The 27,993-nt window shown below is 46.9% G+C and overlaps 2 protein-coding genes across 2 annotated transcripts in view; both read right to left on the bottom strand.

The window, feature by feature from the left end:
• Positions 1-94: 94 nt before the first annotated feature.
• On the bottom strand, positions 95-4,793 carry LOC126536154 (leukocyte elastase inhibitor-like). Its single transcript, XM_050183024.3, has 2 exons — positions 3,889-4,793; positions 95-2,361 (listed from the first exon to the last, which is right to left on the bottom strand). The coding sequence occupies exon 2, from the start codon at positions 2,336-2,338 to the stop codon at positions 1,154-1,156; it is 1,185 nt and encodes a 394-aa protein (XP_050038981.1). The 5' UTR covers positions 2,339-2,361; positions 3,889-4,793; the 3' UTR covers positions 95-1,153.
• Positions 4,794-16,557: 11,764 nt separating this feature from the next.
• Positions 16,558-27,993, bottom strand: part of LOC126536691 (uncharacterized) — a 40,939-nt gene continuing 29,503 nt past the window's right edge. Inside the window, exon 4 of the mRNA XM_072287610.1 lies at positions 16,558-18,578. Within this exon, the coding sequence (XP_072143711.1) occupies positions 17,178-18,578 (1,401 nt within the window). The 3' untranslated portion in view covers positions 16,558-17,177. The remainder of the gene's footprint in view (positions 18,579-27,993) is intronic.

Raw genomic sequence — 27,993 nt, 5'->3', positions numbered from 1 at the left:
TCGCCGAGGCTGCGCGAGGTGTCACTAGCTCCTCACTTACACCGGCACCTGTAAAGGTACAAGTGGAAGTAAAAGAACAAAGCAGAATCGTAAACAATTATAAAGATGTATTCAAGCCTTTATTTACGTCTATGAACGAGCAACACACTTTGTTCGATTGGTTGATGAGTATGTAAGAAATGAGACATGCATTGATGAAAACAGAAGTGTGCGCGTCAAATCGCTCAGTGCATCAAGCCGTAGCAACAGAAGAACTATATTAACGGAAAGATTGTCCAACGTAACCAGCGCTGTGCATGTTCACTACCCTAAATGTTTTTTCCTGCATCAAGTCTTACATGTGAATCTCATTTAACTATTTAAATAATACGCATAAGAATACGCATAAAGCAAAATAACACCGTAAATAACGCTACTCGTATACACAGTTCTATTCTCGCACCGTTTTCTACCTCACCCCTTAAGTCAATGTGGAAACTGAAGTTCGCAGAGGCTCAAGTCAATAAATATGCGCGAGAATTTTTAAATCCTTAAAAGTTGTAATGAGAGAAGAAACCGAAATCAGCTGGGCTGCATGAAGTAGTATTCGAATTTCATGTTTTCTTACTGATTCCCCTATCCTCCCCCATTCCTCATATATTCAGTATTAGGGTACTTGGCTGTGCTGCCTCTTTAGGTTACACATTAAGCTACATGTATACGCGACATCGTTTGTTGTCGCGATTTATGGCGAGCGCGTGTCATGTCCTGCTATTAAACGAGGATCATAGCCAGCCGAGACATTGTCACGGGTTCCGCGGTTTCGTTTTAAAATCAGTATGACAGCCACGAGCGATCTTTGCCAACTTGCTAGTCACCGTGCACAGACATGATATATCTTTCATTAGGTGCTATTTTCCTCATTTACTTATAGTGTAGTATAGTGTAGCGAGGTATAGTGCAGCGAGTAATGTTCAGCGCGGGAATTTACCCTCGTACGCAAGGACTGAGTATATGGCAGAACTGGAACCGCGAGCATTCCTCCTCTCGCGAGTTTCACCTTCAGCGAGTACTTGTGTTTCTCCCTCGGCCAGCTGCATGCTGGGACGTCATGATTTCGCTAAAGAAATGTGCGAATGTATGCTGTCGCTATGAATGTCACTCACAAGGAGCATCACGTTATGGGTAGCTTGTTGACTTGTCCCATGAAAATGATGTCGTCCTGTCGCCCAGCCGTAACAGCGAATATGAACGGGTGGTCGGCGACTACTGACTCGCCTTCTTCGGCAGCCTTTCCCGAGACCCTCAGCAACGTTGCGCTGTCAGCCTCGCTGCCTTCTTCGTCCACCCTCAGTTTCGAAACCTGTTCGATCGCGGAGACGAAAAGGTCCCCTGTCCCTATCATGCCAGATAGATCAGCTTTGTCGGTGAATATCTTTTTGATACCGAGATACTCCAACGGCTTCATGAGGTTGTACTTCTTGGAGACGTCAAATTTTGGCATCGACAGAGCTACGCTCGTATTCCTCAACGTTCCCAGGATGCGCTTCCATTCAGGTGCAGTCAGGAGACTTGCCAGTGTCTTTGCTCCGGCACGTTTGAGTGGAACTAAGAGAATGAACCTTGCCTTGACGTCCCTGTAGGGAAGTGAGATGACGTGCGTCTTCAGGGTGGCATCCAAAGCGTACTCGAAATGTCTCCTTTTGAACATAAACATTATCGGCGTATCGCTGCCGTCGTAGTTCTTAAAGGTACCGTTGTAACCGAGCCGTTTTTCAAATTTCTCCTTCCAGTCGCCCTTGAAATGTATGGCGTTCACTAAGAACATCTTCGCGTCGTCTTGTGTACCATCGCCATCTAGTATTTTGGTTATTTCTCCTTTAGTCTGACTACTAACCCATTTGTTCGATCGGCTGGCTATGTTTTCGTCCAGCTCATCGACTAATGTTAGGAAAGGTCCACCATCACCGAGGAACTTTAGGAACTGGGGCAGCAGTTTCGACTTTAAGCCCTTCTTGACTACAAGCAGATTCCCGAGCGACATTGAGGGCTTTCGTCCGGAAGTCGAATCACCTGCGCACATTTCTTTGAACGCACTCTCGAGGTCCCGTTTCACTGTGGCGGCATCGGAGCCGAACGCACTTTCGATCTCCTTGCCCGTGTCTCCTTTGGTACCAGCTGAAAGGATTGCCAGCAACGCAGATATGCCGAAGGGAGAAAAGAGAACATTGTCGGAGGTATCAGCCGAAAGCTGCTGGAAGAGGCCCAGCGCCAAGTTTGTCGAGGCCGTCACGTCGCCTCCACTGCATATGCGCGTCACACACGTCCAGCATAGAGGCAGAAGGATTCCAAGCTTCATCGCTCGATCAAGGCGTCTGGATCCTGTAAAGAAAGAAGGTCGTTTAAATCGTGAGCGCAGCTTGGAGGCGATTTCGCCTAACAGGAAGTCTGAAACTTATATGGGGTCGCTTTAGACTGCGAACCTCACGTGAGCTTTGATAATTCGGCTTGTGTTTCTGTTCTAAGTTTCATTCTTCTGCCCCTCTCCTCTTTCTATTGTTCCTTTGTTGTTCCTCTATTTCTTCTCCACGTGAGTTCATTATGCATGATGTTGAGATTGCATTCCGTTCGCTGGTCTCCTTTATGTGATTTTATCACTTAGAACGATCCAGTAACGTGCAGGTGATACCAAAGCGGCGTAACAGTCAACATGTTATGTTCGTTTTCTTTGACCAGTTCTGGTTCTGCTGTCCTCAACGTATGCAGGCTGCTGTCAAGCAGACAGTTATATTTATCTCTAGTTATATTTATATTTATTTATGCCTGATTGACACAGAACTTATTTTATTTAAAGAAATTATCGGATGACACTCCCTCTGGAAAACCATTGATCAACCGAAAATGCTTGTCTTTTCGTTTCACATTACTAATTCTTCTCATTTTCAGAAGTGCCCGTTATTATATTTTGTGTCTGATCTGCTACGGTCGTTAACACTGGGTCAGAGACAGCCAAAAGTAGCTTGCAGCTGCGATCACAAACAGTCGTGTTGTTTACTTATGCGAATTTCTGTCTGTGCGCTGAAGTAAGAGACTCGTTTTTCTTTAACCGCGCCTAAGGTATTTGGCAAGGATAAAATATTTTGCGTGTTGCCACCGGCAGCTGTGCGCCTGCTGAAGTATTGCATAATTAAATCTGCACGTTGCACGGAAGTGTGAAGATTACGAATCCTGGACGTCTCAAGAATTTCCTACAAAGGTCATGACATGGCGTCAGGGACGCCGGCATAAGATCATACTTCAGAAAGTTGCTGCTTAAAAAAAAAAGTTCATGCGCGTCCCACTTGTGAGGATTTAGAAGTGCGTGGGGGCACCTTTTTTTTTTTCCTTCTAAGAGCTGCGCTTTGGCGATTTCGGAGCTTGCAAGTAGTACCACCTATTGTATTCTTGGGTATAGTATCTTCACCATCACAAAAATAAGCAGCTATGAATTCTGGTATAGTCCAGTAATTGAGAACCGCACATTGACGAATCTTAGGCGATTAAACCTCTTTTGAGTGTCCTTCAGATTAATATTTTCAACCTACAAAATATTAATGGGAAACCATGACGACTATTGTAAAGTAAGCATATAGAAAATAAAATAATATGTTTAACACACTTGAATGTATACAATAGCTTTCTACAAACTTCCCCAAACTACTGTCATGCTGCAAAGTGCATGAGGTGGCCAGGACCCTTCACGCTGCCTCAACAACATTCAACCTGGTCATTGCAAAACTTTTTTGCATTGAAATTTAACAGCCATTTCATGTCCTTCGCAATTATCCGGCGCAGGGCATACTCGCATCAATGAAGGACAAAGAACTCAAGTCGTACATCACGAGGAAAATTGTGGCACCAGACACTCACTCTCACACCTGCCACTGACACATATCCATGATTTTTCGGACGTGCCTCTGCGGCGAGCCGAAGTGGAGAACTTCACCTCCGAACACACTGTAGCACCGTAGAAGACTTCACTTTTGAGCCACCTTTTTTCGCCGCTGCCAAGGGCGGCACGTCTACGGACCACGGCGGTGTAGCCGGAGCAACGGGAATCCACACTAACGCAGTGGCGTCTTCACTTTCAAATTGAGGGGCCGCACTTTGAAGGGCCGCACACCTTTCCTTCGGCGGTCAAAATTTCGTGGGCGTTTTACGACGACTCTCGCCGCAACACGCTTGTCTACCTGCTGGAGTGGCCAGCAGCAGGAGCAGACCACGAGACGAGAACTATCTTCCTTTCTTAGAATGGAGTTGGGTTGTTGCGACGCGTCCAGCTGCTCGGCTGCAAGCGAGCGTGCGTGCGTGCGGGGGCGAAAGGCAAAAAATCCCTGCCGTTTGCCGCCCGGCGATAGTTCTCGGAGGAGGGGCCACCAGTAAGCAACAGCTGCCTGCTGCGCGTCATCGTCGCCCGTGCGCTGCCGCCGTGGAAATAAGCTCGCGAGGCAGCCGTCGCTCAAGTCAACGCGTCGGCGGCACGCTGCAGCGTCGGGACGCGCTTATTAGATTTTGGTCGCGAAAGGAGTCTTGAAACCCGAGCTGAGTAAATTCGAAGAACTTTCCACTCTGCGACGTGCCAAATGTTTTTTTTTTTTTACTTCTTACACCTTTGTCTTATTTTCGGCCGCGATTTGCGCCCCCTTCCACGCGGATGCCTTGTTCACGTGTTCAGCAAGGTTTTGCGCGTGGAACCAGAAACGGACAGCGTTCATTTGACCGCACCACTTTGGACAGCGTTTTGTTTCTGATTATGATTTCGTTCAGTTATCGATTTTTTTGTTGTCTTACCTGTCGGCGGGCACCCAAACTGCTCCGCAGTAAAAAAAGAAAGGGGGGGGGGGAATAGGGAAGACGGGAGGCCATCATCAAAGGTCGAAAAACCCAACGCCACTTACCAGATATGAAAGTTATGAAAAGATAGTAACAGAACAACAAATACAAGCAAAAGTATAAACTAAAATAAAGCAGTGAGACAGAATTACAAAATAGGCGCTGGCGCACTCAACCGCCCAGCGTCTTGATGCGCGCTGTCGGGTAGCTCTTCCAGATATGTCACCAGCGCAGCGTGGGACTTCTTGGCGAGTCCCCATCGCGCCCCCGGGAAAGAGCACCGCTGTCTCGGTGTCGGCGGTAAGGCCCAGGCTGCTGGAGGTATACACAAAATATGGTGGCACGCAGGGGTGCGAGGCATGCAGCGAAGAGTTAGGTACTCGAGAGTGTCCTATAGCTGCGAAGTTTGGTCGGTACAGGACACTGTACGTCGCAAGACCGAGCCGATGCAAGTGGGTGCCGGTCCACGGACATAGGCCGTGCGCAACTCGACCAGCATGGCCCGCTAATGGCAAGTGAGGCGACATCGACTGGTGGCTTAAGGTGATTTCCCCGGCGTCATGGGTGCGCAGGTGGTGGCGACGAGGTACACACGAATCGCCTCGTATTCGTCGTTCGTAGGTTCGCCGCAGAAACGAGGCGATCGCGCTTCCTCTTTTAATGCGAAGGATATTTGCGATAAGTAGGTAGGTTCCTGTCTCGCTTCACTTTAATAAAAAGAAAATAATATATGACCGACGGTGAAACCGAACCTCTGCCGTCGAGCGCAGCAGTCGAGTGCTCATTAGGCCGCAAACTCTTTTTCCTTTCTTTATTGCTTGCTATGGCTCAAATATAGTCGTATTTGTGTTGACAATAGTATGAGAGATTTAAATTCGTCAGCCAATCATTCGCCGATTCAGAAGTTTTAAATTTACTTTAAGCATTCAAGTGGCTCCAATTGGTTCAGCCATTCTGGCACAGGATGTTGCTGTGTACGTACTTCAAGAAAACTTGCGACATGTCGAACGCCCACTTCTCTGGTTCCAAAGCCAGCCAACTGTTTGAAAGGCTCGGCGCGTGCGCCCTATATATGCTACCTCCTCGTCTTCTTTTCTTCTGCCAGCTCGTGCTGTGGGGCGCCGTGTTTGCACATTGCAATCTCCGGGACCGGCCCACTTTCCTCGGTAATTTTTCTCGTAGCACGCTACGTAAAAGATGTGCAACGTTGTACCGACTTAATGATCGGTCAGGTTAATCATGTTTCTTGAAGTCTTCGCCGGTGTAAAAATGTCATCGTAGTTTTACATATGCCATATGACACCGCCTTGGATACGTACGATTGCTAACGCGTAGTCGCTGATAGCATCACAATATTTATTTATTTATTTATTTATTTATTTATTTATTTATTTATTTATTTATTTATTTATATATTCATTCATTCATTCATTCATTTATTTAATAAAATACTTTCAGGCCTGCGAGCTTTAAAGAAAGGAGTAGTATACATAAACAACACAGACACACATGTGCAGCAATAAAGTTTCAATACAACGTGTTGTTTACGGCTGTTTTGAAACTTCCATTGTCCGGAATAGTGGAAATGGAAGCAGGCAGGTGGTTTCAATCCATAATTCGAATAAAGGAATACTGGCACAACGTTGTTTAAGTTTCAGGCTGTGATGAAAACTGGATGATATGTATGACGGTCGTGTTATAAGTTGTTCATTTAGGATGGTGTTGAAGTGAAAAATCATATGAAAAATACACACTTGTGCACTTTTACGATGGGATGAGAGTTGAGGCATATTAAGGGTAAGTTTTATAGACGTAACACTGGCGTAATGAGAAAGATTAGACAATATAAAGTGACTAACACAATTCTGAACGCTTTCAATGAGTTGTACTACTGTAGTTTGAGAAGAGTCCCAGGTGTTACCTAAGTATACTCTAGTTTAGAGCGAACAAGTGTCTTGTATAAGGTTGGCTTGAGTTCACTTGATACAGGCTTACGGAGTAGGTATATTAGTGCACCATTGGCATTGTTAATCATGTAGCCGATGTGTACGTCCCACGTAAGGTTATTGGCGCTATAATTAAAGCTCAAGATACTTGTAAGTGCCCACATGGTCTGGTACCGTTGTTCGTTTCTACGTATGTAGAGACCAACAACTGCCACGTCGCAAGCTCGCGCCGAATGACCAACGAAGAAATCATGCCGTCGCTGCCGTACTATCGTCCTCAACGTGCTCGTCGTAGTAGTAGCGGACTGCTTGTGCAGATTAAACGCGGGGTGTGAAACGATGGCTCCAGCGACATTTACTGTTCGTCCTTCTGTTAGCCACTTCAGCCTCCATCTTTGGGCGAACTTCTGTCTTGTTGTAGAAAAAAAAAAATCCACATAGGCACCTAAGACTGCTTACGTGTGGGAATTCAAAAGCATTATAGCGCCTTTGGTGAAATGTTTTCGATTGATCTTTTCGAGATGCAATAAAGTTCTTGCTGATGATTCGCTGTGTGTGTTTGCGTATACGTTGGCCGCAGACTGGAAACATCCGGACCATTTTGCTGCGGAACGATGAATTTCATTTCAAGCTATGCGATCCTTTATGTCTAATAGTAGGTCTGTCGTGATTATGTCAACTTCATTATCATATTCCCGTATCACAGCTGCGCTTAGGCAGACTCCACCGCAGTAGAGACAGCACCGATGAAATCCGAAGAGCAAGTGACGCGCGGGAGAAAGCACGCTCACTTTATGCACTCATGACGTGGCGCCACCTCCTACTAATTGGCTACGCCCTCATGTGCCGAATGACGTAAGCAGTAGGCCACACCTTTCGTCGGCGAGATGGCTGTGACGTGACGTGTGCAATGACGCACGCACTAGGCACACTTTTACTCAATCAGAACCGTGCAGCCACCGTGGGCTTGGTGAGTCGTGCTCGTCTCGAATCCCGGAGGCCTGGGTGCGATCATAACACCCCCCCCCCCCCCCCCCCCGAGCGAGATGTCCCAAATAATCTCTTCAAAGCCACTATTTACTTCGTTTACAGAACAACCCTGAGAAATTTGACGTTAATTCATTCACTTTTTTAGGCGCTTTTAATCTTTGCGCCGTCGGCCATTTTCGGCACCATCACTAATATTGTCGCGTAATGGCGCATATAAGGCTTTCGCATTAAAAACCTTGAAAGCAGTACGCCCAACAGCTCGACTCCGGCTCTTCCCGCTGTCTCGCACATGTCGGTCTCGTTAGGCCCTTCCACCCAAACGCAAATGAATGAAGCCGTCGGCTATCGTCTCATGCAAACGCCTCTCGACGGAAATTCCTAATTTCTCTGCTTCGGTTAGCGCTGATAGCGGTGCGCGCTGAACCCGCCGGTCGCTCACAACAAGCATCGCGCCAACGTCATCGGAGTGGGAGTAACAAAAAAGAAAGAACGCACAGTCGTCGTCCTTATCGCGCTGCGGCGGTTACGCGGGGCCGGACGAGCCGGCTTCTCGCTCGGCACACGTGCACATCCTTCCAACGAACTTGCGCTTGCTCCATTTTATCGGTGCATGTCGTTGTTCGCGCGGTGCTTACACCTCGTCCAATTAGGGCAGGATGCCGGCGGGCTCGCATGTGCCAGGATATTTGGCAACGTCGCCGCCTTCCCGAGAAACTTCGAACAGGCGCGAGGCCGTGTTTCTTTTATTATTAATAATATTATTATGTTTATCTTTGTCTTTCTTCATGGTAACGTTGCCACAGTCTGTGCGGGTCAATACTGAACATGGTGCTTACGGCACGCGCGTCATGTATTCGGTCTGCAAGCCGAGCCAGTTTAACGCCTCGATGACGGAAGCAGAGATTGAAGGTCATGGCGTCTACAGTTGCAAAGTCTTTGTTTTGTTGTTAAAGCGGAGAATGTTTCGACATCTTGCCCTATATTCGCCTAATATATTTTGGCAATTTTCAAGTCAAATGGCGAAGCGATGAGTTTACCACTTATTAGCACACTTGAAGAATGAGAGACGAGGTCATTCAGGAGTTTTCTTGAGAAGGAAGATATTGGAATCGAAGAAGGTGGGTTAAAGTATATCCTCTCTCTCTCTCTCTCTACACACACACACACACACACACACACACACACACACACACACACATATATATATATATATATATATATATATACACACACACACACACACACACACACACACACACACACACACACACACATATATATATATATATATATATATATATATATATATATATATATATATATATATATATATATATATATATATATATATATATGTATATATATATATATATATATATATATATATATATATATATATATATATATATATATATATATATATATATATATATATATATATATATATGTGTGTGTGTGTGTGTGTGTGTGTGTGTGTGTGTGTGTGTGTGTGTGTGTGTGTGTGTGCAGCTCGCACCATCTCCCACACAAGCTCCACCTGGAGAACCAAACGCAGTCGCTTATTGCAGAAGTGTATTGAACAATGTCGCGAACAACGAAGTTTACGTGCATGGACTGGTGCCGATCTTCAAAAGTGTAATTCGGAAGGCTAGTGAAGAACAGTTCCAGTTTCATTACTATAATTGTCAGAATTGAAATAAATATCTAACAATGACTGAATTATTAGGTGTTCCCATTTGATTTTTTTCTCCATTATGCAGGGAGAACATTGAAGTTACGTCTAGCTTAATATAAGCCGAAATATAGGTTAAAACGTGCTATGCGCGGGATTTTTAAGTCATCTCGCGTCCAACTTTGTAAGCCAGATGCAATTTATTCAGAAGTGCCATTGTGTATGAAATGTCAAGGGCCTTCGAACACTTTCGTGCCAGAATTAGTTTCGGCACACATGTGAACAACGTCTCCGCAGAAACTCTCTCAGTTTCCGCATAGTAAAAAGTTGTTAACCGAAATTTTCTTGATATAACCCAAATCAGCATCTCTCCAGTGCACGCTCATATTGCGCATTTTTCGACAAAAAATTGTTCATAAGCGTGTACCTTAATTGAACGAGCCTACAGCGTTTAGTGGATGATGTTCTGCAGAGTGCTTTAACCAACGACCGGGCCGCTGTTATAGCACTTTCGGTTCGTACGCAAACGTACCGGGATCTATTCTTCAGATCAGCTCGTTAATTTTTGTGAGCGTGGGGCTCATTTCAAGTGCAATCATCGCACACTCCAACTGCAACGCCATTTCAAAATAGCGAAGAGAGCCCATAACGCTTATCGCAGGCAAGCATCTCAGCATCCAGGTCACAGCCTAAAAGAACAAAAAGAACTCTTCGCAACCTCACTTCGCATTCGCAAAGGAGTCATTCAAGGTGAACCATATCACGTAAGAAACTTCTCACGCCTGGATGTGACAATACAAAGAGAGCGTAGCTTTATCACCCTTAGATGCATAAGAGGCACCACCTCTTCGCATACCTGCTATGCGAGAGCTCTAGCAGGATCCACGAAACGCCGCGTCAGTTCAGCCTGTACGCCACAGTTGCATGCGTGTTGGCAATGGACGGGGAAAACAAGTTGACATTCAGTCATGTGCCTCGCAAAACATAGCCCTCACGTCGGAAATTCCGCGGTCGCAACACGACGGGTAGAGCTACTGGTTGGCCAATGCTCTAACACTTTTATTTTTTGTCAGGTTCGCCTTCTCTATGGTCACGCACACACTTCATACATGCCCAGCAGCAGCGCAACAAGGCGGTATCCTGCTCAGACACACATTTACGAAGAATGTTTACTGCCTTTCCGTAGGGCGACATTTTACTTTGTGGCTGTCCAAAGGCTCTGTATAGCAAGGCCGCTACGAGCAACACCGGAGACACGCTGCAAACGTTTATCATCTCGGGCTACTCTGCTGGCAAAAAGTCGTAAAGACGCTTCATATGGCTTGGGGGTGGCTAGCTCAACTCCGATCCCTCCATGTTGTTGGAAAAAATAAAAGTAGGGCAAGATACTCGCATGGTTACTTGCAAAAAGTAGAAGGGGTGGTTATGTGTGCCTGTGGAAGCGTTGCCACATGTGGACGCAATAACACGCAAGCGGTCGCGCATAACTCGTGACTGGAGATAAAAAAAAAAAGACGTGTACTACCACGAAACAAACGCCAAGCACACCTATATTAATTCAGCAAGTCGGCAACACGCTGATTTTCACCTCTTTCCCGTTGTATAGCCTGAACTTCCGAACTCCTGCAGCGTTTCGTACTTAGAAAGTTTCGTACGCAAATTACCTGACCGAAATCTGGCGTCATAATTGTGCAGCCGCTGCTGGAGACACAGTTGGTAGAGAGAAAAATTGTCGGCATGTCGCATTGTAATCGAGAGTCTATTGAAGAGACGTGCACGAATCAGCACACCTCGATATTGAATCTGTTTTTGTAATCGGTGCCAATGACAATAATACCTTCTCGCTTCATGCTCATCGTTTCCCCTCATCCCAAGGGAAAGATACCAGTCAAGCCAGGAGAACATGATTAACCTCCCTGCCTTTCCTTCCCTCACTCTGATTCTCAGACGCCGCTTACAGCGGCGACTCATCCACAAAGAATAGCATCCCTGTACGCGAGGTGTGTGGTTCAGCTTACAGGATCAAAGCAGTGTTGTAACGCAAATCCATTCGGGTGATCGGATATACGTTTTAGTCGAAAGTGTGAGTGTATATCATCCTTTCTCCTGACATTCTTTTTTCTTATTTATGTTAGTGATGTTGTTGAGGACATTGATGATTCTTCTGTTAAAATGAGATTACACGCCGGTGACTGGGTGCTTTACTCCAGTGTTTCTAACCCAACTGACCAACAGAAACTAATCGAGGCCTTCTCACTCTTTAGTGACTGGAGCAGGAAGTGGCAGATTGCTATTAATTTTAAGAGAACTGTATCGATTACTTTTACAAACAAGAAAAAAATCTGTGAGCTTCACATATGGTTATAGCTGTAATGTTCTGACCAGTGCATGTGAATATAAATACTTAGGAGTAAGCTTCATGTCTAACTTGGCACATGGACATAATTTGCACGAAAGCACAGCGAAAGTTAGACTACTTAAAGCGAACCCTTCAAAGAGCACCAATACTGGAATAGGTGTCCGCTGTCTGCTCCCCTCATCATGTCGGCGATGTACATCAAATTTAATCAGCGCAAAAGAAGGCAGCTTTATTTATTTTTCGCCGCTATGACCGCCCCTTCTTGAATACCTTACCCGCCGTGGTTGCTTAGTGGTTATGGTGTTGGTCTGCTAAGCACGAGGTCGCGGGCTCGAATCCCGGCCACGGCGGCCGCATATCGATGGGGGCGAAATGTGAAAACACCCGTGTACTTAGATTTAGGCGCACGTTAAAGAAACCCAGGTGGTCCAAATTTCCGGAGTCCCCCACTACGGCGTGCCTCATTATCAGGAAGTGGTTTTGGCACGTAAAACCCCATAATTTAATTTTTTTGAACACCTTTTATGCAGCCGAGCTATCACTGCCCCTACTAGCAGTCAGACGTAATCGCGAGCTCATTATTCTCCTGCAAAAAATAGTTAATGAACACTCCCGCATTAATTCACCGCTGTTTTCACAAGTAGCACTTTATGCGAGTGCTTTATGTATGCCAATCTTTCTTATATTCAAGACTCATGTATTCACTCCTGCCATGTCTTGCATATTCAAGATGACAGTATTTGTAAATAAATAAATAAATAAATAAATAAATAAATAAATAAATAAATAAATAAATAAATTCGAGTCGGTTCCTGCCAGAAAATTATGTAGAATGAAACCAGAACGATTATCTGTATGGTGGAATCTGTTCATCCTGGCAAGTCCTTTGGGGTTGCCTGCTCGATTAGTTCCTCTTGTTGCGTGTGCCGAGGTATGCATGGCTGACGGGAAATCAGAGACGAGGAGAGATTTCTCGGCGAAGAATTTTTTTGTACAATAGTTTACATGGTTTGGTGGTTAGAAGGAGCGCCAACACAGCAGCTGCAAGCTGCTAAAATAACATCTTTAATCCCCAGATTCCTCAGACTGTCCTTAAGGACGAAGCAAGGGTGACAGAGAGAGAGAGAGAGTGTGTGTGTGTGTGTGTACGGGCAGCATTCCTTGCCCCAACGCCACTTTCCGTGGCCGGCACTTCCTGGAACCGCGCAGTGGCGTCGGGCTGATGTGGCGGTCGGTCAGAGTAGTGCGCCTGGCGTTGTTTATGGCCCGGCACAGACCAAAGGAAACTGTCACAGACTGGGTTGAAACTGAGCCTTGGTTTCCCGCAGCGGGAGTCCTCCGTGGGTGCGGTCGCCGCCACACGGAGGCGGTGGTGCATTGCTGAGCCGACGCGGGGAGGAGTCGAACGGCAGTCCGTAGGCATGTGGCCGCTTCCGTCGCGGACGTCGTGCTGAGGCGAAGAAACCTGAGCCCCTGCACGCAGTCTTTGTATAACGCTCGGCTTGAAGCGGGACCATGCGGAAACGAATGCGGCCTCCATGGTCGCCACACCCTAACCCCCGCCTCCCGTCAAGTAAACCCCTGGGCACAAACATAACGTGGTTGGCGAAAAGCGATGCTTTCTCGTAAAACGGCACCTTCGTTCAGCATGCATCCCTGTAGATGTGTTAAATGGCTACTGATGTTTCAATTTCAGCAGCCTTCATAATTCGTAAAACGCTAAAGTTACTTAAATGTCACGTATATGGTTTCTTTCTCTACCAAATTCACGTGTGCTACTTTGCGATATTATACACGTAAAAAGGAATGGGCGGTGTGAAAGTGCTTGATCTGCTTGATCTGCTTGCTCTGCTTGCAAATGTTCTTATAATGCGCAGTATAATACCATCATTCCTTTGAATCAGTGTTGACGGCTGCCATCCACATAGCCATGAACCACAGTTTCTGAACAGTAGAGTACTATGCAGATTGTTCATGGCAAGCAACTTACTCATCACAGCTTCTTTCCTTTTCTTGTATTGACGGCACAAAAGATACTCCGCAAGATATTGCTGTCCACGCCCCTTTGTAGATGCTGAGTTTCTTGTTTACAGCCCACTGCCCTCAGAAGTTTTGAAATAACAAGTTCTGTACCAGTATACACCTATACTGACCTATAAAAGACTATGTGAATTTTTTTCACTAGAGATAAATGTGCAAGTTAAACTTTGCACGCGTGCGAGATCCTCTTCTAAAGGAAGCTACGTGTGCGAAGAAATTCATCAGAATACTGGGATATGTGGTAGCTTCTGACGCTAAGCAGAATACTATGGGAACAACTCCAACTTTCAGTTCTCATTTCACTTATCAGTTAGAAGTGTTCTTAAACACACAAATGATATTATCCGAGAAGATAAGGTAGCTCATTAACGATATTTACCTACTTTCTTCTCCTTGCTTTCTCTCTCTCTCTCTCTTTCCTGAAAAGGACGTGAGAGTTCACGAAAAATTTGTAGTTTCGTTGAGAAGACGTGCAGGGATAAGGTCGAAGAAAGTGATGTTGGAGAAAACACTAAGAAACTTCAAGTGAAATATACACAAAACCCATGCTTAGTTTCCTAGAAGCATTTCAATCGTGCGGCAATCTGATTGAAAAGCTTTGTGTAGGTGACGTTAAGTCGCCGGACAGTTAGCTTCCAAATGACAAAGGTAAAAAGTTACTCCCGAATGTCACTCCTTTGTCACTGGACATGGGGGAGTTTGCGGTAATTTAGTGCGACTTGTGCGAACGGGGGAGTAAACTAATTCGTGCTGCTATCGCACAGGAATGGTTGACTCTCTTGTGTGACCTCAATGCATATTTGAAGAGGCTAGCAGTCGTCTTCTCTTCTGACTGTTCCCGCTTCGACAAACAACGTCCGACTCCCTTGCGTGCTTTGATCACACTGGACGATGGGTCTTCTATAATGACTCTTAGTTCCTAGGAGCCCGGCCTGTCCCAGCTCATTAGTCTAGAGAGCCGCACGAGTGGTTGTGTAGTACCTGAAGGCAACGGCCTTTAATGCCGGCTAACTATAGCCACGGTGTGCCTTGTCTAGTGCAGATGATTTGTCTGAACTCCTGTGTTTTCTCTCACTCTCATTCTTTCGTTCCTGGGTCCTCCTACCCATGTGGTAGGGTAGTAAACTGGACAGTCTACCTAAAGTTCATGTTTTCCCTTCATTTCCTCTCTCTCTCTCTCTCTCAAACACAAACACACGCCACGCACACACACACACACTCGCACACGTGCACATACACGCACACACACGCTTGCCTACACACACGCGCCCGCGCGCACATACACATACTCACCCGCACGCAAGCTCGTACACATAGATAGAGACAGCGATCGAACCCGTATACTTTTTTCCGGTCACGTTTAAAAAACATAATATTTGCGTATTCCATGTTATAGATGTGGGCCCTGCAGCAGCCACCTGTTAGGACGGGACCTACTTGTGGACTACGTACAGGCAAATGAAGAGTCCCTCATATGTCTGCCTCACTGCTATCACGAGATGTGTCGGCGCCTCATAACGGATGCAAATAACGTATAGTGACGCTGTGTATGTGGGACTGGTGTCCTACGGGGCAGCCATAAATGTGAGCCTGAACTGTGTCCTATTTACGCCAGCATTGTAAGGCATGTTGTGAGTGTAGTTAAATTCAACACACTCAAATGCTAATTGTAAATTCATAAGGGAAGTTTCAGCAAATACGAGAACCAGCGAAAGGAATTTTTTCTTAATCCAAGAAGTCCGTGTGCACCTAACGCAGTTTATAATTACGCGAGGGGTACTGACATTATGACCGGCATGTTTCATACCCCTACAGCTTTAGCATATCTCAAATCATGGTGCACTAATTGTAAGTCGTCAAAAGGAACAAAAGCAGAGGCCCTGTATTTCTGACAAAATTAAATGCTGGGCATGCATATGCGACGATCAGGCTGCGTAACTTCATGCATGTTGGTTCACTGCTTTTTGTAGTACTCAAGTTACGTTATTAATTGCCCGTGGTTCGCAGTGCACTTCGTTTCACCAAATGCATGACAACACACGTGGTTTGACGCCGCTTGCATTGCTCACGTTTTTCTTCGTTAAAGTCTCCAAAGTTGTTTTGTTTAGAGAACCATTAGTGACTGTCAGGCAGCGAGAAAATTTTCCAAAATTTACGCGTAAACACTCTCCTGGTTACAGGATCAAGCCAAAATGTCAATGAAATGTCAAGGAAATGTCAAGGAAACAGTCACCAAAATAGTAGTATGCGTCCGAACTGCGCAGACTCGTAAAAACCACCATGCTGCCAACGTATACACAATGTCTGTAACATCTATTCAAAGCATGCAACCGCAAGTTTCAAGCCGCATCTTGCGGCCTGTATCATCGCGCTGCCCCTTCTCCTATGTAAGTACATCACATATGCGTAGGACCCGCTAACTACCCACAGATAAAAGGTACGTATCATTGTCTTGGTATTGAAATCGGGTGTTCTATTTGCAAGAGCCCTAAGCGTGTGCTAACACAAGTAAATGATGCAAATGAAAGTTCGGTTAAGCAGCTATAGCATTCACTAGGTTATGTGCATGGTCAAGAAACGGTAGTGCCTGCTTCAGAACGCAGTTCTAAAGAATACTACTAACTAATCACTTCGCCTATGTTTCCAGTTCGTGGTTGTCACATCCCGCGTTATAGGGTATGCAGAAACAGCACACTCTGTAAAACGAAAGATAGATACGCATTTTATTTCACAGCATTGTCGCAGCATTGTGACCATGATCTGTATATTGACCCGTAATTGTCCAGATGCATCGCTGTACACATATGCTATGAACAAGCACAAACATGAACATTTTCACAGCATCAAATTGTTGGTACTCTTATGATTATGAAGGGCTTGCAGAGACGACGCAGTGAGGGCGGATGGTGAACCCCTGTATGACATGCATTCAAGACGTGTGCCGGAAGACTAGACTAAACCTTTTTTTGGCCCTGCATAAGTTTCGGTGCCCATTATAAAGCACGAGGAGGGGTAAAATAAGTATATTAATAACTTCCAGCGTAAGTAATATCAGACACAAAAGGAAATTCAGTGGGGTCATCAAAGTATTGACGCAGCTAATGAAAGCATGCCCATTGAGAAACAGGCTGTGGACGCTAATGGTATTGAGGAAAGTAGTCACAGTTCTTATCTATAATATTTTGCACTCAGCACAAGGAAAACATACCAAGGTCGTGGTTAGGTCCTGTGGCAACACTTCACATCGTCATCAGCGAAGTCCACAAAGTGAAAGAGAAATGGCACGATATGATGGCTTAAGCGAGTGGGACGCGGTGACTTAGAGGGCGTTGATCTCTCCCAGGAACATGATAGTGTTGGTGTTGACGTTTCGTATGAGGAATATGAACGGGTGGTCGACGTACACCTTAGGCAACGGCGGCGGCGTTACGAACGCCGCCGTGCGTAGCTGGATCACAAACCCGGTCACGGCCGCGGCCTCGCTGCCTTCTTCGTTCACCTCTAGCACAGCCTTGTGCAGCACGTCCGAGACGTACAGGTTCTTGGCGCCGCTGATCCCGGACAAGTCTGCGTCTGCGGAGAAGATCTTTTTAATACCCAGCGACTCTAGGGTTGGCTTGAGTGTGTATTTAGTGTCCAGCTTGAACTTTGGCAGCTTGAGCTTCATGTCTTTCGGGTACATCCTGGCGACGGCCTTGTTCAGGTTCTGAGTGGTGAGCGCCGACTTGAGGTGTTCGATGCCGTTGCGCTCACTGGGAAGCAGGATGGTCATGGCAATGTCGCCACCAACGTATGGCAGGTCCACGACGTCTGCGTTCAGCGTCGCGTCGAACGTGTGGTTCAGCGTTGACTTCATTCTCATCATGGGTACTAGGACCTTGGTGACGCCGCCGTTGTAGAAGGAGCGCGGTTTGGTCCGCAGTTTGTTGAACTCGTAGAGCCATGTACCCTTGTAGTAGACGGCGTTGAGCAGGATAAGCCGGGTGGAGAAATCCGGCGGCTCGTCGAAGAGGCTGCGAACTTTGCCGTGCGTCTTTTCGCTGACCCACTTGTTGATCTTGTCGATGGCCTCTTGTCCCTTCTTGCTGAAGTCGGCCTCGAGGTACTCGGCTCCAAACGAGCTCATCAGAGCCTCCGTGTAATTGGGTAGGACACCGTAGCCTTCTTGAGCTACCGCTGCGTTGGCGATGTCTAGCGTGTATTCGTGAGGCAAGTCGCGTGCCGCTTCTAGCTGCTCCTTGAACAGTGCCAGGACCTTCTGGTCGTTGAGCTCGTCGGCGGCGTAACCGAAGTTTAGCGTAAGCTGTTCCAATGTGTCACCTCGAGCGCCAGCGTAGGCCATGCCCATGGCCGTTGCCACGCTGAAGGGTGAGAAGAATACGTTCGTATTGGCGTTGCTTGGCAGGGCCTTGAGTAGGTTCAGGCCGAGGAAATTGTTGGCGCGGGCTAGTTTCCATCGATCCTCGGGCTCGGGTTCGGCGGCCGTGGCCATCACGATGGCAGTAGCAACCAGGCACAGCAGGCGGTACATGGTGGTTTCGTTTCTGAAGAGAGAGAAAAAAGGAACAGGAGAGTGTAACGAATTATGAGTGTGCGGCAAATGAGACTTGGAGCGCCGCCAACGTCCTGCAAAGTAGGCACGTCCTGGCACTCCTACTCTTTTCTTTTTTCTTGCTCCTAAGAGCGCCATTGGGTTCGTCTGCGAATAACGTTTCGACCAATGTCACCGCTTGAGAACTTCGATAAGATGTCACCCGTTCGTTCGGTCGTCGTCAACCGTCAAGAGACGTTCTGTCAAGAGTCGATGGCATGCCTCCCAAAAGTGGCACGACGACCATTTAGAGCCCTAACTCGTCATTAAATAGGTCGCTCCAATTGACTGTCCACGTCGTGGTTTGTTTTTTATTCATAGAGCTCGGGCTGGTCTCGTAGGAAGCCCGCGCACGCGTGCACAGGCCCCAAATAAAACTCACGCGCGCTCTGAAGGAAGCGGGCGGCTTGGCGATCGAAAGACAGGCTCCAGCTGCGCGTCTATCAAACGGGCACCTCGGTGGCTGGTTACGCACGCGGGATCTCACAATGCCTGGCCGGGGCCTCACTCTGTTCGCGAGAAACGCACGAGACACGCCGGCTGGTGCGGTTCGTAAATCAACGCCGCTGCGCTCTTACCTGTCGGGTTGGACCGGTGGATCTCTGCTGCCGCCGCGCTCTTCACACTCCCATGCGGGGGGCCTTCTTTTCTAGACGTGCCGGGAAATCCAGCTGCGGATGTCGTAAGCGTGCCCGCCGCGCTCGCGCCGGAGGTGACGTCCCGTGCCGACGGAAAGCGGACGGCCTCCCTCCCTCCCTCGCCTCCTCAGCGCCCCCCTTGCGTTGTTACTTCCCGGACAGCGCGTGGCGCCGGAACTTTCCTCAGCGCGCGCTCTACGGCGGCCACCCGAGCTAACCAGAGCCGCTTGCCGCTTTCTCTTTCCACGCCTTGACGTAGTTTCTTCGCGGCGACTAGCGAGGAGGCAGTTTTTTTTTTTTCGTTCTTTTTTTTACGCGCGCTCGTGGCAAGCGGGGTGCCGCCGCACGCACGCACGCGAGCGATTCTCTCCTCGGGCCGGCGCAATCTCCGGACTTCCCGATGCGAGCTGCAGCAGCATCGCCGACGACGCCGCGCTGACTCCCGCGTCAACCGCAGCAGCTCCCTTTCCCTCTTTCTCACCCTGTTCGGCGACTCCATGTGCGAACGGCACCCCCGGTGCGGGCTTTTTCGTGGCCAACGTCAGTTGTTGTCATGTCATGCACCGCAGCAAGCACGCCGAACGTGGGAGGAGCGTCGCACGCGCGTACGCACGTACGATGGAGGCACCGCAAGCGGCACCGCTATGCGCTCGTCCCCTCCCCTTCCCCCCGCCCTATTTCAGTAGTTCCGGAGAGCACACCGGAAACCGCGTAAATGGAGTACCGTGCTTTTCACATTTAAGAGCAGAATGTACTCCGCCATGCCGATATTAAGCGGACACTTATTTTGACGGCGCAAAAGTAAAAAAAAAAAAAAAAAGAGAGAGAGAGAGAGAGAGAGAGATATGACATGTGGCTGATGTGCCTCTTGGGCAACTGAGGGGCTTGTAAGAGAGAAACTACAGCTTTCGGCTATCTGACTCCTCATGAAAATGACAGCAATAAACCAAACGAATTGCTCGTTACCAGATGCATGTAGACCGTTGTGCTTCTTGAAGGAGACAAAAAGTATGCTGCTGCAGCACAAAACATCGTTTTAAAGAGATACAAACATGCTGAGACTCGCTAAAGAATAAACCACCTTGCCCAAGTCCAGACGACAAATTCTTTAACAGGCTGCCTAACAGCAAGGCATTCTCATTTAATGACTGAAAGATAGTCAGCTCCGCGTTGTCTTCATTTTGCGCTCGCTCTAGAACGTGTGCCTCTGCGCACAATCGTGATGCAATATGATGATTCGGAACGCGCGCAACTTGCATCGGTCTCTGTCATACGAAACCCTCCCCCCTCCTCAAAAAAGAATTGCCACTCCTTGTATTCTGACAGAAACGAACATTCGACAAAATTCGAATAGAACGCTACTCGTATCGAATGCAAATCGAACAGCAAATAATATTCTATTCCTATTCGAAATTTCAAATATTTTCACGCACTAACTGACAATATTTTCAAAGTGAGACGAAGGCTCTCTTTCAGCTCCGCTTAGCACGAAGCGATCTTTATGTACGCTCCTTAAAAATTATGGAGTTTTACGTGCCAAAACCACTCTCTGATTACGAGGCACGCCGTAGTTGGGGGACTCCAGAAATTTCTACCACCTGGGGTTCTTTAACGTAGACCTAAATCTAAGGACACGGGTGTTTTCGCATTTCGCCCCCATCGAAATGCAGCCGCTGTGGCCGGGATTCGATCCCGCGACCTCGTGCTCAACAGCCCAACACCATAGCCACTGAGCAACCACGGCGGGTTATGAACGCGCCTGACCTATTTGATGCTATACTACCACTTGCCTAACTTTTCGAGCTAGTTTCTTCCACTCGACCCACCACGGTGGACTATGACGCTCTGCTGTTGAGCGCGAGGTGGTGGGTTCGACTACCGCGGCCGCGACGAATGCATTTCTACGCGCAAGAAATGCGAGACGCTCATGTACTCACATACAGGGGCACGCTAAAGAACCACAGGCGATCAAAACTGATCCGCCACCATCCACTACAGACATCGTCCCTCATGGCCCCAGTCTTGCAATGGGACGTCCAACGCCACGACTCAATCAGTCCAACAGTCAGTCAACCTTTATTAAAGTGGAAAGTTGGGCGAGTTGGTATGCATTCATAATGGTAACAGCGCGAACAAAACGACGACGGAGTGAAAGGACACAGGACGAGCGCTGGCCTGTGTCATTTCACTCCGTCGTCGTCTTGTTCGCGCTGTTACCATTGTGAATCAGTCTACCTGCCTATTAAAAATTAAGCTTAACCTGCGCTTGCAGGCTATTTACATTAGAAAGAACAGCCTTTTGTACGCACTGAACATCCATCAAGGACTGTCAACTCTTGAGCTGTGACACGCCTACGGACTAACGCTGCCTGCGCATCTCACGCAGCGAAGACACTTTTAACCTTACTTAGAGACTCTGGTCTTAATGAGATAGTTTAACCCCTTAAGTGCCGATGATGGAGTAACTCATCGTGAATTTCAGAAATTTTTGCCTATATGGAGCTTCTTGTAATTTTTTACAAATCAGTTACACACAATGACTTTTGATATTTATTTTTGTCAGCAAGACCAGTAAAAAATGGGATAAGCATTCCTGGTATCATATGCTTTTAGAATAAGTTGACGCAGAACATGCAGCCCTGAAATAATTTGCCACGCAATAAAATTTTTTTTTGGAAGTTTTGTCACGTCAGTTAAGGGGTTAGTTAACTTGTATGTTGCGCACTGTGGCATGTTTTGTGCATTTGTGAAGAACACTGTGCATATCATTTCATTTTTCGGCGCGCCCGTCCCTAGTAGCATGCTAGACACGACGCCAGGCAAAGTCATTAAGGACCCCCCACCCCTCTCCCACTTCCCCTGCCTCTCTCTAAATCAATATGCCACTCCCGTACACTTCACTTTATGCATTGCGCGACAAGCATTGCCACGCGCATTAAAGCCGCATAAATGCGGTATTCACGACCGTGGGCGGGCGCGCCCGTGTCCATTCTTAGGGTCCGGACACGGCTGCGACGTAGCTGCGTGCAACTAACGAAGCAACCTACGTTCGCAGTTTCTTCTGCGGCAGAAACGGTTTCGTCTTTGCAAGCCTCCTGCGCGTACGTAGCGGAGCCGCGTGTCGACTGGGCGCGGCCTCTTTTCCGACGTCGGATGTTTTGAGAAAGGATGCGTGGTTACAGCGAGAGAAGTTGTGGTTCCCATTCATGTCGGTGCGCTTTCGTCGCGCTTTGCCGACCTTGGAGCGCGAGGCATGGCGGACCTTCGCCGTCGTGAAGGAAAGCCGCCGCGAGAGCCATTTAGCATGCGAATGAGCACGAGCTCCCACGAAACGGAGGTTGCTCGGTTAAAAGTTAAAAGAAGAGAAGAAAGATGAACGCGGCGTTGCGAGTACGCCCTTGGGGCTCCGATGTGCAGGTCGTTGGCACCCGCAAGGTAGTGAAAGAGGAATTTAGGCGGGAGAGCTTTGGAGAACAGCGACGGTGTTGTAGCGAAGATTGCGTTGCACACGGACGACAAGTCGTTGCGGTAGACGTCACGGCAGGCAGAATGCAAGCAAAAAAAAAAAAATTGAAAATGAAAGGGGACGAGGTGATGGGGGGGGGGGGGGGTTATTAAGGCTTGTATTATCTTTTTAGTAGCGTTGCGAAAGGTAAATGACTTTAAACTCGTCTCCCGAGTAGGCAGCAGAATAATAAATATGCAGAACGTAAGCCAATGAATGGACACTGCTGGGAACCCTAGGTTTGATGCTTTGGGTTACCGTGTAAGAGTTGCTGTGACTGGGACGAATAAGTATTTGTAACTGACATTCCTTCATAATCGCTAAAGTGCACTGACCGGCGACAACTAAGACCACTTGTCGGTGTCATCGGCATGAGCGTTCAGCAAAGGGTGCTTTTCTTGAGAGGTTTATGCTACAAGATTTATTTATTTATTTATTTATTTATTTATTTATTTATTTATTTATTTATTTATTTATATTGAGGTTTACCCGCGACTGCAATCATCACCGCCAAATGGCAGCTTCAGTAACGAACGCTGGCGAAGTTAGTCTTCACGGGTCAGTTTATATCACCGCACTCTGAAAAAGGCGAAAAAGACATTTTTGAGGAAAACCTTATTATAGCTACATTTTCAGAGGTAAAAGTATTTGAAATTTCAAATACACAACAAAAATTCGGGTTCGCATAAAATAATTCGATTAGGGAATTCCATGAGAAAGCGACAATACCTATATGGTCCACCGGCCGCTCAAAGCGTTCATTGTGAGCAAACGAGAAACAACGGAGAAACTTCACTATTTACTCGTTTACAAGCTGGTCAGCCGAATAGACTTCTATAGCATTGCGTTCGTCAGTGGCGTAACCAGAAAATATTTCGAGTAGGCGCGCACTTGACTGGGGAGGGGAAGGAATAGGGAGGGGTAGCGGGCAGGGCTGGGCAGGCTGCGTACTAATACGGAAATTTCGGGGGCAAATCTTACACTACTGCCATGCGTTGACGAGAGCAAAGTAGTGCCCGTCTGCATAAAACGTTATTTTACGTGAATGTTATGGGCGATTGGTTACGACCGCGGCGATAGTCTAATTATCCCCGCCGACCACCTTCGTGAGTGGTTGAGGGCCCTACGCTTGTCATTGAAGAAACGCTCTTGCGCAATACTTTTGTAATATTCTTGAGAATACGGGTCCTGAATTACTATGGCACCTTTTCCTTTCTACGCTTGCTTTTCAGCCTACAGAAGCAGGAAACCGCTCATTGTCGATTCCGTATCCAATTACCTTGTTGGTTTTAGTACTGTTATCTGATTATAAATATTGTGAACACAAAATTCAGACTTCATTATTCTCATGTGCACATAATTATTGTCGTCTCGTTTCATCTTCGTCTTCGCGTTCGGCTGTTGCGTGTTTTCTAAATAGAGCATTCGGTGGGCCTGTGTGTATCAAGCTGTGGAAGGTGCTCCTCGATCCCGGCATCCTCGTCGTCTTAGATCCTCCTGGAGCCACGTTCAGGTGGCCGTTTACTCTGCGCCTTGCATAGACGGTGCCTTGGGCAACAATGCGCTGAATGTTTCTCCACTCTATAGATCTGGGTTCGGGGTATTGGCAAATTATAACACGGGAGCGCTCGAACGTAAAGCTGTTCCAAACTATTTCTGTTTCCTTTCTGCAATCAGCCGTCGACGATTCCCTAATATTTTTTTCGGGCCACACACACTTCACCTGTCTATCGCGCGACGTCACAAAATCGGCTGCTCTAGTCTGCCATAACGTGTACACACTGATTATGAATGATTGGAACGAACAAAATAAAAGTAAATCTTTCCAATTGTACGTCTTTTCGGCGTTAACCTTCCATTATAGGTCGAAAGGTTTTTGGGCTGTGCTCACTGCGCCTCTCAGCGATGCGACGTCGCAAAACCGCGAAAACTCGCTACTTCGAAGTCACTTGTACGCATTACAGATGCATTAATATGCCGAAAAAAACTGAACTTTTTTTCCGAATAATCGAAAACTGCCAGGTTCCATGCCGAAAACAATAGAAAATCGCCGCCCACCGATCACTCTGGCACTGGCTATTTGGAGCTGACGGGGACGATAGGTTTCTTTGCGTATAATAAAAAAAAATTGCGTGGTAGTATAGCGTCGACGATCCCTTTAAACACATATGAGAAATAGCTGTGCCAACTCTTCTTCGCTGAGGACCCGTTTTAGCTGAATTTAAAACCTTACGCTGCACGACACCGCCATTTTCGACTAGCCACCGCAGGCTAAGTAAGGGGAAGCGGATCAATCGCAGGCAATGGCACCACGCTCCTCATCTGGTTATTTACTTTCACTGTGCTGGCTCGGCCCCATCGAAACTCTCTCTACTTGAGCGTGCTCCTCGCCTCTTCTCAGCCAGTTAGATAAGAAAAACTGCTCAATGTAGGCAATGCTATTCCCTTTTAAAGCAAAAGAAAGTAAAAAAAAAATTATGGGGTTTTACGTGCCAAAACCACTTTCTGATTATGAGGCACGCCGTTGTGGAGGGCTCCGGAAATTTCGACCACCTGGGGATCTTTAACGTGCACCTAAATCTAAGTACACGGGTGTTTTCGCATTTCGCCCCCATCGAAATGCGGCCGCCATGGCCGGGATTCGATCCCGCGACCTCGTGCTCAGCAGCCCAACACCATAGCCACATAGCAACCACGGCGGGTACAAAAGAAAGTAACATCCTATAAACGAGACGCGCTTTTGATTGGGCTTTTCAAACAACGCTGCAGCTTACCGCCCAGTGCTTGCGTCGATGGTTACGTAAATTTGACGTCAAGAGATTGGAATAAAAACAGATAGGAATAGTTTTACGATATAGGGCCCCTATTTTGACTAGCACGTACAACGTCCAGACGAGTGCTTTTATTTATTTATTTATTTATTTATTTATTTATTTATTTATTTATTTATTTATTTACTTATTTATTTATTACGTTTTACGTCCCATAACAACACAGGATCCTTGAGGGACGCAGTAGCGGAAGGCTCCGATTTAATTTTGACTACTTGGGGATCGTTAAAAAGCCCCCAAGGCTCGCTACACGAGCTCATTAACAGTCCGAGTCATGTGATGTAACATCCATGACCTACAATTGTCCTTTCTTTCTCCCCCATTGTCATTTATCCCTATGCTCTCACTTCCCTTCCCTCTTCCCCAGTGCAGTGTAGCAGGTTAGAGCACACCAGCTAAGGCTCACCTTTCTGCCTTTTCTGTACATTCTCTTCCCCTCTGTCTTCCGCTGGCTTATGTTGGCAGCCATTCTCCGTGTCACACTAGCAAGTGGGGACGAAGAAGGGAAGATAGGTTTTTTTTTTTTTTTTCTTTCATAAGGTATGCGGTAACGGATGTATGGCGGCAGAAGTCATATACTTCAGTCAAGGACGTGTTTCTGTGAACTCTCTCACGCGTCGTCGATCGCTTCATTCCTCTTCACCCTGGCACTTCTGGAAGACACGTGAAGAGCTTTCCTGCCTATTTGTGAACAGGCCGAACCGTTTGTTCATCGAGTGATGCGCGCCAATTTATGAGGTGGTGTGCTTCCACTCATAAAAATGTTATTGTGTAACATCGCGCGCAGTGGTGCGCTGGATATATTCCTGTTGGTGGCGCATAAGAGCATGGTTAAAGCGATTAAGGTAATTTTGTGCCAATTCACATTAAAATCCGCCGAGAACACGTCATTGCTGTGCATAAAGTGGCCCGTTGCCTGGACCGAGATGGCTACCAGTGAGTTCTGCCGCTTTTGCGTTGGTAGGTCCTTCCTAGTATATAAGCAAAGTGTATTACGAACTCGTGTTCGTACTTCCTTGCTCTACTGCTCGGCTCACGAGCAGGAGCGGGCGAGCAGGCGTCTATAACAGCTCATGCGGTGCATTATGGATGGCTAGAAGACGAGCTTCGAGGTTGCCAGGAGATTGAGTCCTACACTGAAAACCAGTCGTCACTTTATAACGGTCATGTTTCTATCATTTTGACGAGCCATCGACGTGATTCCGGCAAGACGTTTCTATCGCCGTGAACAATGAGAGATGGAGAGAGTCGCGAATACTATATGAAAGAAAATTAAAAAAATTATGAGCGCGATAGTAATGCGATTTGATTGGCTTCCCTGTACAGTTCGTCGCGGTGTAGGTCTTACAATATTATCCCCTGCCGTCATTTTGACGGTTATATGCTTCGACATAGAGATGCCAAATTATTTCCAGTCATTTACTGCAGCATTTTTTAGAGTAGAAAGATCCTGCATTCCCGAGCCCTGAAAGATTGAAAATCATGAATATGTACTTTGGGCACAATTAAAAAAAATTTTTCATTACGTATCTGCTGGTTTTATTGGCTTTAACGTCATTGTTCTCATCCTCGGTTAATGCTGTAGCTGTTGCCCCTTTAACTCGACGGTCGAGCTGCACTGATTCAGCTACGAAACACCATCTGCGCATGAGAAAATTAAACCAGGGAAAGTTGATGTCGATCTGTGATGTAACATGATGTGGTATCTATGATTCAGTATCTATGATGTCACATGCCATCAGCAATCATGCGGAGAATCTACTACACACGAGCTCTCACTGTCAACGTTTTCTTCGCGCTTTGTTCAAACACATTTGGAGAGGGTTCGATTACCACCCGTAGCGATCGTATTTCAGTGGGCGCAGAATATAAGAACATCCGTAGATTTAAGTATCGATGTAATTCAAGTGACTCAAGCTAATCCAGAGACGCAGAAACATAACAAGAGATTAAGGAAGAAGATAGTCTTACTAAACAAAGAAATAGAACAATATGCACAACAGCTTCAAAGACGACAATGGGAGGAGCTATGCACGGAGATGGATCAGCAACTTAGCACGAACAAGACGTGGAGGCTACTCAAATATCTCCTTAACCCAGAGGTAACAAAAACGGTGCACCGGCAAAACATGCACAAGATCCTATACGCGTATAAAAGAACACAGCAAGATTTTTTGAAAGAGGTCGAACTCAAATACATATCACAGGAATTGCCGTGTATTCATCCCGAATACAAGGGGGAACAGAACTCCGACCTCGATGAAGAGTTTAACTAAGCACAAATAACAGCAGTCCTGCACAAACTCAACACCAAATCGGCACCGGGCCCAGACGCCGTTACAAACAAGACACTCAGAAATTTGGACGAAGCGTCCATTGGCAAACTAACAGAATATCTCAACGAGTGCTGGAAACGAGGAAAGATACCGCAGCAGTGGAAGACGGCACAAGTCATCCTAATACCAAAGCCTGGCAAACAACTACAACTCGGGAATCTAAGACCCATATCTTTAACTTCCTGCATGGGCAAACTAATGGAGCATGCCTTCCTGGCGAGGCTCACCAACTAC

The sequence above is a fragment of the Dermacentor andersoni genome, chromosome 4 (genome assembly GCF_023375885.2).
Source record: "Dermacentor andersoni chromosome 4, qqDerAnde1_hic_scaffold, whole genome shotgun sequence".
NCBI lineage: Eukaryota > Metazoa > Arthropoda > Arachnida > Ixodida > Ixodidae > Dermacentor > Dermacentor andersoni.
The sequence above is the reverse complement of the archived record's forward strand: the minus strand, read 5'-3'. Positions and strand labels throughout refer to the sequence as shown.